Source organism: Benincasa hispida, chromosome 2 (assembly GCF_027475165.1).
Source record: "Benincasa hispida cultivar pf3 chromosome 2, pf3_genome.v1.1, whole genome shotgun sequence".
Classification (NCBI taxonomy): domain Eukaryota; kingdom Viridiplantae; phylum Streptophyta; class Magnoliopsida; order Cucurbitales; family Cucurbitaceae; genus Benincasa; species Benincasa hispida.
The window spans coordinates 44,486,170-44,498,278 of NC_143479.1; the positions used below are offsets into that span (position 1 = coordinate 44,486,170).

The following is a 12,109-nucleotide window of genomic DNA, read 5'->3' on the forward strand; positions in this document are numbered from 1 at the left end:
ACATATTTCAAAAGCTTGGTTGAAAGTTTGAGATACTTGACATGTACAAGACCAGATATTCTTTATTCGGTTGGAATTATTAGTCGATTTATGGAGGAACCGATAGCAACACATTGCAAAATGACAAAAAGGATACTTCGCTACATCAAAGGGATGATTGGGTTTGGTCTTTCATATGTCTCTTCTAGCAATTTTGATATTGTTGGTTATTGTGATAGTGATTGGAGTAGTGATTTGGATGATTGAAAGAGCACTACTGGGTTTGTGTTTTTTATTGGTGAAACGGCGTTCACATGGATGTCAAAAAAGCAACCCATAGTCACATTATCAACATGCGAGGCAGAGTACATCGCAACAACTTCATGTGTATGTTATGCAATTTAGCTAAGAAACTTAGTGAAGGAGTTGAAGTTTCAAATGGAAGGTCCAATGGAGATTTTTGTTGACAACAAATTGGCCATTGCCTTAGCAAAAAATAATCCGGTATTTCATGGGAGGGATAAGCACATTGATACCTGATTTCACTACATTCGGGATTGCATTACGAAGAAAGAAGAGGAACTCAAATAAGTCATAAGACCAAGTGGCAGAAATTTTCATAAAGCCCCTCAAGTTGGAGACTTTTATCAAAATGAGGAGTTTACTTGGTGTAACAAATCAAGTTTAAATTGGGGGGGGGGGGGGGGGGTGTTGAAACGTTTATCATTATTAAACTTTATTTGTGGCATTTAGTGTGACTTTTGGATTTTGTAACTTTTAGTTTTTTGTAACCAATAGTGATTTTTAAGTTATAGGAGTTATGAGCATTTGATGACATTTTTAAGTTATAGGAATTATGTGAGTGATGAGATTTTTTTAACCATTGGCATTCCTATGGTTATGTTTGTAAGCCTATATAAAGGCATACTTAGTTGAGTGGAAAACATATCTCTCATTTTTCATATTTGTCCTCCACGTTTTTTCTAACACATTCAAGACCCAAAACTGATTGAATTTCATATATTTTTTTGCCTTGCATCCCCAGCTTTCACACAGATAGGCAACAGATGGAATTCCCAAAAAAATAGACAAGACAACTTTAATATTTGATAAATCATCTAACAAAACAATTCATGTAAAGCAGAAAATACTTTAGTGAAATCAAACATTTATCTTACAAATACACCCATAATTAAACTTGTAAAACCCTATATATAGGGGATCTAAGTTAGAAATTGAGGTAGAATGTTCTTATCTGTTTCTGTAAGCCCTTGAAAATCCTTCAAGAATCTAAGAATAAAGCCCCTTTCGTGGATGTAGGCCTTGTTGCTAAACCACGTAAAATCTCTTGTGTTCCTCTTCTTTTTTTCCATCTTTGCATGCTCAGTTTACATCTACAAATCATCTTCTTCTTTTGACCGTTTGAACTGCTTCTTATCTTCTTTTCTTTCACGACTGCAAAACAGAGAGAAAACTCGAGTGAATTTTTTTCCCCTCTTCTTTTTGGGTTGAAATGAGGTATGCAAGTGATGAATAGTTGTGATTAGATTAGACCTTCAATGTGTGTAGAAGGATCATCAACAACGTGACCATTTCTCCAACCATTTGTTCAACCTTAGGTCTTTCTTTTAGTTTGGGCCTCGGTGATTGTGGAAAAAGCCTAACAAAGTGGTATTAGAGCCTACAAGAACAAAGAAAGATTTTCAAGAACTTTAAAAAAAGACAATCTTGGAGCCTTTTGAAGCAAAAAAGAAGGCAAGAAAATGGCAGTTGTAAGTATGACATAGAAAAATTTGATAGGAAAGGAGATTTCAACTTTTGAAAGGCCAAAATCAGAGCCGTACTGGGGCAATAGAAAGCTCATAAAACCCTAAAAGATCCCTCTAAGCTCCCTACTACTGTGACAGAAGATGACGGAGAAAATATGGAGTTGATTGTACATGGAACACTTGTTTTGAATCTCTTAGACAGTGTATTTCGACAAGTGATTAGTTAAGACACTACTTTTAAGATGTGGACAAAGTTAAATGAACTCTATGAATCTAAGGATCCCCCTAATAAATTATTCTTAAGGGAGAGATTCTTTACATTCAAGATGAATTCATCTAAGACTTTGATCGAGAACCTTGATGGGTTTAAGAAGATTACAACATAATTTAGAACTCAAGGTGACACTATTTGGGTAGATAATGAAGCCTTTGTGCTACTTAATTCACTTCCTGAGACATATTAACAGACCATGTCCCTCCAATTTTAATATTGTTAATAAACTATCATTAGACCTAAAATCTCGAATGGATAGATTATGATAAATTTTATATTCTATTCATATTCTTAATGCTCGTGACATGTTTTGAGCAGGAGCGACGCTAGGGCGAGGTTTAAATAGAGTTATGGCAACGTTTTTAGCTGGGGCCCTAGGGTTTGGAGCTCATTATTTGGCAAGCTTGGGTGGAGAGACTGGCCGACCAATAATGCTTGGCTTGTTTGTGTTCGTCCTAGGTAAATTTTTAGTTATTGTCCATCCTCAAATGTTTCTTGCCAATGAAAAATGAGAAAAAACATAACATAAAAAATTAACAGGACATAAAAAATTTATGGTAATCTAATTATGTATATGATTATCTCTAATTTGGGTAATTACTATACAAAAACAAACTTTGCAAAGCTAATTTTACTGGATTGAATTCCAATAATGTGGCTTCGTTGAAAATATGTTGAAAAAGAATTATTTGTGTTGTCGAGAAGGCCACTTTGCAACACACGTGAAAAAGTAAAATAATTATTTTTGAGGAATAGTACACTCAAATATCTAAGTGCTCACCAACCTAAAATGTGTACAACCAAGGAATGATACAATCATATTGTTATTTCATGAGATTAGTCGAAGTCTACATAATTGACTACGATATTTGATGGAGTTTAACAATTTTTAGTGTTAAAAAAAATTTGAGAGTATTTTTCTAATTTTGGAGATGAGTTTTATCTTGATTCATCTTTTGTGTGAGTATTATATTATAAATCAAATCAATACATTTTTCTTTTAATACAATAAAATGGGGGCATCAAAATTTAAAATTTAGAGAAAATAGTACATACCAATTACCATTTAATTATGCTTACTTTACAAATTTAATATATATCTAAGCCAAGGGAAATGATTTAATAATGTATTTGAAAAATAATAAATAAATCATGCACATGTCTTAACTAACAACTTTGTTTGTATGTTTGTTTTATTTAAGTTTAATAGTGATTTAACTATATCAATCAACTCGTCGTCATTAAAATTCAAATTTAGTTAAAGAGATTAATTTATTCTTGAACAAAATATCAAAAGATTAAATACTCACCCCTACATATTATTAAATCCTATGTAGGTAGCCACCATGAATTGAACTCATTCTCTCTAACTTGAACATATTAGTTTAATTGATTAAGACATTATATCTTTGATGAAAAGATCAAATGTTTGAAATCTCATTACTACGTGTCATTTAATATTTTTTTTCTTTTGTATTTAAATGAAATATGGCAGGTGGAATATCAACATTCATACGATTCTTCCCAAAGATAAAGGCAAGATACGATTATGGGCTGCTGATATTCATATTGACATTCTGTATGGTATCACTATCAGGATATAGAGACGATGAAATTGCAAAGCTTGCAATTAGTAGGATTCTAACTATTCTCATTGGTTGTTGTTTCACTGTCATTGTTTGTATTTTTGTGCGACCTGTTTGGGCTGGCACTGATCTTCATTATTTGGTCGCCACCAACATTCAATCTCTTGCCATTTTCTTTGAAGGTATGTACGATTGTTGATTCACTTTTTTGTTTGTTTTTTTAAATTTATTTTTTCGGTTATTATCTACTTTTTCAAGAATTTTTTTCAAATTAAATAGTTATCAAACATTTAAAAATATTGTCTAATTTGTGTTCGATAATTTAGTCATAATTTGTTGGTTTTTTATGATAATTAATCTCCTTTAGTTTTTTTTTTTTTTTTTTTTGACTTGATTGATGATTGTATGTGTAAATTATCGTTGGCAGGCTTTGGAGTTGAATATTTTGGATTATCAAAAGAAGGAGAGGTTTCCAAGACCGACATGCAAAAATATAGAACTATTCTAAATTCAAAATCAAATGAAGAATCGTTAGTGAGTATTCGAGCTCGATCAAGTTAGATATCTTTTAGGGCTTGTTTGATAATTGTCTAATTCATTTATTTCGTTCTTTCTTTTTTCTTCTTTTTTTTTCTTTTAGTTCATGTTTCATGACAATGGTTTCTTGTTTATTATGGTTTTTAAAAAGAAAAACTAAAATAAAGGTAATAGAAACTGTGTTTAGTAACTATTTATTTGGTATGGAATCAAGATGATATAGTGTTGTTCTTAAAAACGGGATTAAAGGACAAATTAATACCATCATTTTCCAAAACAAAAAAGAAGTAAACAGAAAAGTCGAAATAAAAAACGAAAAAAAAGGTTATGTGTAATTACAGTTCTAACTTCTAACTTCTCTCACTTGAGAAAATGTTGAGCTAAATGTTGCACATGTTTGGGCAGACTAACCTTGCAAGATGGGAGCCTCGTCATGGCAAATTTAGATATCGTCATCCTTGGAAGCAATATTTGGTAATTGGAAGCTTAAACAGGGAGTGTGCCTATCGCCTTGAAGTTCTTAACGGATGCCTCAAAGCTAACCAATTTCAAGTAAGATTTCATGTAAATTTTCATCTACAACTTCTAGAATTGTATCGAATTACTTCTACATCTTTTAAAAGCTTATAATAGATCCCAAAGCCAATTTCAATTTTGCATATAGTTAATCTACCAACTTCACTATGCTTACTTTATCATAAAATGATTAGTTGATAACATTAATTTTAAGTAAATTTTATTTTTTTTAAAAAAAAACTAGTTTTTAAAACTTTCCAAAAGTTTTCAAAACACAGTTAGAAAGTAGATCTCGAAACAAATTATAAATTGCTTAATTTTGGAAGCAAAAGATACAAGACTAAATATCTATTTATTAAATGCGAAGTAGTTTTAAAAAAAAATTTCCAGAAATTTAGTCAAAAATATAAATGTTACTTAAGAAAGATAAAAACTTTGGCTAAGAGACGTTGTAAGAAAAAAAAATACTTTTCACATTTGGTTAAGAGTACATATATATGCTGATGATGATCTTTTATTTTGTAGATGCCATCACAAGTCCATGGTCAATTCCAAGAGGAATGTAGGAAGATATGCAGTGAATCAAGTCGTGGGTTAAGAGAATTATCATTAGCACTAAGAAAAATGGTTCCTCCACTAACAGCCAAAGCCCACATAGAAAAAGCAAAGATTGCAGCTGAGAACCTCAAGTCCCATTTGGAAGAATGGAGATTTGAAGAAGTGAATAATGCTATGGAGATTGTTCATGTTATTTCATTGACATCACTTCTATTTGACACAATTTGTTGTATAGAGAAGATTGTGGATTCCGTTCAAAAGTTAGCTTCAATGGCAGGTTTCAAGGCTGTGGAAGTACAATCAGGTGTAGCACCACAGCAACAAAATGATTTGCAAGATGAAGGTCATTGCAGCCATGCCATGGAACTACTATTCTTTTAGCTCATCATGTTATTACCATTGATGAAGAAACTCCTTGTTAATGCTTTGAAGCATTTTCAAATAAGAGGGCTGAAAATTTATAGTGATTATTAGATAAACATGGCTCCATCTCAAAATTAATATGTGATGAGAGGAGGTAATCCATGTATCTAATTAAAATTGTGAAGTTTTTTCATCTTTTCGATGTTTGAGATCCTCAACATGTGTCTTCCTAAATGGTGCTTCTTTTTGTTAACCATTGGGAAATCACTATTATTAGGTCATATCTCAATTTTGGAAATCACTATTATTAGGTTATATCTCAATTTTTTGACTAAATACTCGTTTGGTTGTTTGGGCTTCATTGGACTCTAATACGATGTTCTATTTTTTTTTTTTTTTTGAGAGCATATTTTAGTAGTGGATGAATATTATGTCTAACTTTTATTGGATTTTAATTGAAAGGATGTTTCTATTATGGTCATTTAGGTATGGATCTTATCATCTACTTCTATGCGAAAAATAATAGCAATTATTAAGAATAAATATTACTGATCACGATATTGGATCAACTACGTTGGATGTCATCCATACTATAAATTGAAAAAAGTTTGATACGAGTTTTCTTAGGTCCATTTGGGAGCTTATACAAGGATAAAAAAAATCACATACCTACTACTTTCTAAAATTAACTTTTCACAAAATTTGCCTACCATATTCTCTAATAAAAATTTTACAATTTTAATTCAATTTCTTTTTATAGGGATGATACTTTAATCGGTCAATTGATATTGGTTTTAACCTCTGAAAAAGCATTAGGATGACTCGTCACTCAATATGTGGTTGTTAAGCTGAAAGTACTAACAATAGTTGTAACAATAAAAATTCTAACAACAATAAAACAAGTAAAGACACATAGTAGTTGGTAACCCAGTTCGGTGACAAACATCTACATCTGGGAGGCTGAACGCCCAGGAAAGATAGTCCACTAATATTAAAGAGTTAAGCAGTTTACAACATAGTACTTATTTGTAAAATCCCAACTACTACAGTTGCTCACATAGAGCTTAACTCACACGTCACCTAGGCTCCCCTTAGATGTGAGACTTCCTCTCAACTAAACTTAAGTTCTCCCTAAGTATGTTAATATTAGCAATGAACACTTCGGCATTTGATAGTGTGTGAAACTCCCTCTGACAACAATATCTTTCCCAATGTCAGTAAACTCCCTTCATTGTTGATTCTTAGGAGCTCTCTAAGATGAAGTACTCCCTCCTCCAAAGCTGAGTCTTAGGCTTCCTCTAAGGTTGAGAATCCTTTCTCTGGCAGCCAGGGCTTAGACTCCCTCTAAACTATAATAATCTTCAAAGTCTTGTATTCAACGAAAAAAGAACTTGCACAATGGAATAAAGTAAACAATGAGCAAGATAACAATGTAGGACAATTCGGCTGAAGGTTGCAAACATCTTGCTCTCAAAAATCCAAATCGGCGTAATAAAAAATTGCTCATTGAAAGCATACAAGAACACTCCTTTTATAGACGATTCTAGAAAAGGAAACTTCTCCCAAATAGGAGAAAATAAGCCACACAACAATAAAGGAAAATATCAGACTATATAAATCTGCCAAATATTTCCAGATTAGGAAAGTATTTTGCAGAAAAGTATTTTAATGTCAAAACCTGATGTTAGTACTTTATTTAAGACATCTGTAGAGCTAATGCCATAGAGAAAATTATAAGGCCAACAAACTAAATCTTCAACAGTCTCAAACCAACCCCGACTATCAATAGAACAACTTCTATTAGTTTTGAAGAGCATGAGTGTCACATCCCCTCCTAGATTATCCACCTAATCTAGAAAGAGATGTGAAGATGCTAAACATCACCTCCCCTGATGACATTTAGCATCCAACTAACCAACTCAATTTGTACCTGAATATGAATCGTTACACAACAATCATTCAATACATTTATTTACCATTCGATATATTCTATATCATGACATTCACAAGTACATTTCATAGCTTTCTATCTCCTGCTATATACAACCGTCAACGTAGTTTAAGTACTACAAGAACACCCTTTAAATTGTACCATCACAACTACTTTATCTTACACTCCCAAAACTCAAATACATGTGGTTCGTGATATGTAAACTATCTATATAGGACTTTAAAACATGTAAACCTACAATGTAGCAGGAGATTCTTGTCGTGTGATAGCCAACAACTTAGCTTGAATCAGGAACTTGCTCGCTACCAGGGGGGGGGGGGGGGGAGAGGACATAAAACATGGAGAACACGAGCCAAAGCCCAATGAATGTAGTTTAATATGAACATATTCTTTTTCTTTAAAAAATCATCAATGAAAATCAATAACAAATTTAAAACGTCAATAGGTCTTCATGTCAACAGTTATTCAGCAATGTCATAAACATGAAACTCATTCATGAAACTGTTATCAACACATAACACAGTAAACAACATTTTGATAATCATTAAACGTTGAAACATATAAACTTTTATAGTGGCACAATCTATACATCTCAACATAGTAACTGGTCAGGCAACACATGCCACTTACTAATTGTCACATCCAATCTATCTTTGTATGTTTTACCCTCTATTATGTCATGTGTGCACGTAGAGTTTCTTACGATTTTAAGGTCAAGTCATATTTCAACCCTGAAGTCCAACATATCAAACTGACTCCGAAAGCCATCTTTCAACCCGACCTCTTGGTTGAGCCATCTTTCAACCTCAGAGTAAGGTTGTAACTTCTAGGTTAAGCCATATTTCAGCCCCAAATCTAATAGATATCAGATTCCGAGTTAAGCCATATTTTAGCGCAGAGTCCTGTCATTCCCTCTCCTTCTCTGAGTTAAGCCTTTTTCAGCCTCAGATCACAAGATATGTCTGACTTCGAGTTAAGCCATCTTTCAGCCTCGAAGCCAAGTCTTTCTCTGAGATAAGCCATCTTTCAACCTCGAAGTTTCGTCAATCAAATAGAAATGTGCTCAATTCAAGTAAGTCAGCGAAATGCATAGGAAACATTCATACACAACTTGTCACCCTAAACTTAGATTCCTCTCTGGCCACACTAGCTCATGGAGATCCCCTGCCAGTCAGAGTGTACAGGTTTAGGGTTTTGAAACCCTTTTCCATAAAGTTATACAAATCACGAAAGAATTTCACACATTTCTCATTATATTATCAAACTCAATGACAATAGGGTCGTTTGTAAACCATCACCCTCAATCACTACATCTTGTGGTGTAAAACAATATTTTCAGCAACCATCATAACATCCTACCCTTGCAACACACATTTCTTTCTATATTCTTTATTAGGTTTATTATTAAAACTATGCTTGAACAACCCAGAGTTCTATCACATTTCAACATCCTAGTCATAAGAAATTCATGATAATCATAAATCATTGATCAAACATATTTAAAACATGGTTTTCATAAAAGAGGTGAGCTTTTAACTCAAATCATAGCATACTATAGTACCACATATAGATTCTATATAGAAAACTTGGGAATAAACCACTCACAGATCAAACATATAGTTTATATAAAAAATAGTTAAAAATAAACCACTCACATTTTGCTCCATAAGCCCATTTTTCTCAAAATATCCAAAATGGCCCAAGAATCACTTTATAATCCAAAATTATTTATTTTAGGGTCAAAATATAAGGAAAATCATAATTGAACTTAAAAAATGCTAACCAACATCGAAAATGCTAAAAAAACAAGCAATTGGACACCAAAAATGGGCATGGGTGCTAGTTGTGGGTGTGGGCAGTCGAGGCTGGCCGTGGGTATGCAAGGGTGGGCGTGGGGTGCATGCTGGAGGGCACTGAGCATGACATGAGGACGAGGGCGCACGAGCGTGAGGCATGCGAGGCGTGTGTGGGTGGGCAAGGCAGGGCGTGGCTTGAGGTGCCTGGCTACTGTCTTTGCTCAGTAAATTTTCTGCTATAACTCGACTTTTCAAAACTTCAAATATCATTTCTAATTAAATAAACTTCAAATATATCTTATAAAACTCAAGAGGGATCTTTTAACTAGCTTACCAAAAAAATTTGGGCACTAAAATCTTCTTCTAAGTGTCTTGAAAACCCCTTGAAAACAGCAAGCTCCGATTCACTCGATTTTTAGACAACCTCTGTTTTTTTCATGTTTTCTCTATCTTTCCAATCTCAAATCAATCTGGTAGTCCTCAATTATCTTCTACACTCAATCAGCTTTCATTTGATTCATAAACTATGAAAATGACATGAGTAAATTGGAAGAACTAACATTTCAAAAATACCCTTCATGTGTAGGCAAATTCTACCTTTTCTTCATCCAATATATTTGAAACAACCAACTGCTTGCTTGCTCTTTCACGTGGCTTTTTCTCACTGTTCCTTATCTTTTCCATCTTTAACCATGTTTATCAAGTTAAATGAATTTTAAAATTTAGGATATTAATTTAAAAATAATTTCCAACTTTAGCACTCCTCCTTCTCCTCACCGAGGACTAACTTGTTGCACCTACTAAGTTTTCTTTTTTTCCTTTCTTCTAAAACTTAGCCAATCACAACTCATCTTCATTAGCTAATTTCCCAATCATGTTAAATTACTCCAACAATCAATAATTTTACTAAGTAACTAAATAAATAAGAAGATACTTGCATTTATAAAGTAATCCCCAACTACTAACTTCAACACTCAACAACAAAACCTACTTAGGTCATATCATCCAAGTGATTTTTTAGGTAAGTTCTAGTCTCATTTATTTGAGTTAATTCTAAATATAAACAAGAGAAAAAGAAACAAGGGCTTACAAGTCAGTACCCTCTTTTTGTGAATGTTGTCCTTCAAATTCTGGTGGAGGTCACTGAGAGAAAAGAATCGATAAGAAACTAAATCCAATGAAGGAAAAAAATGTATTTAATGGAGATAAAATGGAAAGAAAGGAAAAAAGATAAGAAAAGAATAAAATAAGAAGATAAAAAAGAAAAAAAGAACATAAGAGAAAAAGAAGTTGTCGGTCCCGATACTTGGTAACAATCTTAAATCTCCAATCCCAGTAATTAGTGATAGGTGACCTTAGTCAGACAAGAGACCAATGCCTGATGGCAGGGAGCAAAATGTGCTAGTTTTAGGATATGGTTTTAACTAGTTTTCATATGAATTTTGGTGCTTTCACAAGTTTATTTCTTTAAATTATTGATTTAAGAATTTAGAGTAAAACTAGGCTTCATTAGTACAAAATTAGGTTATCATGTCCGTCAAAAATCAATATTTTAGGAGTATGATGTCTGTGAAGCGGTTGACATCGAAGATGGTGTTACTAAAGACATTCCATATCAGCCAACTTTGCTGTCGATTTTTGACTGACATTATACATGAATGACATTGAGTACTTTTAATAACATCTTCTTCATTGTCAATCACTTAATTTATATTAAAGGAGGTTGCTCATCATTAAATTTTTTTTTGAGACACGAAATGACTGCAATTTTTGTTTTATTTAAAAAAAAAAACATTGGTTGTGCACATAGCTGACTAAAAATATATCTATGTATATAATAAAATTGATATGATATTTTTATACACAACTCAACTTTCAAAAAATACAACAATTAACAAACTTAAAAAAAAAAAAAAAAACACAAGTAGTATGATTATACATCCATCCATAAACTACATTCAACTTACAAAGATGAACAAAATTCCTAACTCTAACAAGTACACGACTCTAAGACCTTAAAATTTCTTGCCAATCCAAAATAGTTTTGTCTTCTAAAGTGTTGAATACCTCATGAAGCTTCATCACCAACTTCACCACAAATAGTTTTTTATTATAAAATTGTTAGCTTCATCTTATGTAATTTGGATTTAAGAGCACCTTCATATTTTTGTCCATAATGTTTTCACTGTAGCTTCACGAGACTTTTGTGTCAAATCATATGCTGGAAGAGAATAATGAAAATAATAATAGAAAAACTATAATGGTAAATTAGAACACTATTGTGAGCGAACAACAATAATGGTTTCTGAGCCAGCAACACCCCACAAATCAACTGAGGATAAAAAATGGGAAGCCTTAAAGCCTGAGAACCAATGTGATGTTTAATTTGATTCATAACAAAAGAACCAAAATCGAGAGAAGTAAAAGTACAAATCTGAAACAACAGAGTAACCAGGGAGATAGATAAACCAAACTTATGGGAAGACGGACACCAGTTGAATATGCTAATCTTGTGAAGAACACCATATTTCGAGCTCAAGATTGCAGTGGATAATTATCTTGGGCTTGGACGAACGAGCCCCACCAATTAACTCAAAAGCTAGCTCTCTCTAAGATGGTCGTTTCTCAGGAATCTCTCCTGGCACTATCCTATTTAGAAACTTATTAATCAAATCAGCATTGAAGATAAACGCATGGCAATGCACATGCACTTTTTGGAAATCTGGACTGTTGGGATTATCAACTTAGAGGAGAGACATGACAATAAATTGATGCACTAA

The 12,109-nt window shown here is 32.9% G+C and overlaps 1 protein-coding gene across 1 annotated transcript; it reads left to right on the top strand.

Annotated features, from left to right (window-relative positions):
- Positions 1–417: 417 nt before the first annotated feature.
- LOC120072073 (aluminum-activated malate transporter 2-like) lies at positions 418–5,789 on the top strand. Its single transcript, XM_090311077.1, is given in 8 exon segments — positions 418–483; positions 1,248–1,317; positions 2,341–2,481; positions 3,518–3,790; positions 4,036–4,142; positions 4,551–4,697; positions 5,187–5,559; positions 5,562–5,789. Coding segments are annotated over 8 exon segments (1,257 nt in total). The 3' UTR covers positions 5,642–5,789.
- The last annotated feature ends 6,320 nt before the right edge of the window (positions 5,790–12,109 follow it).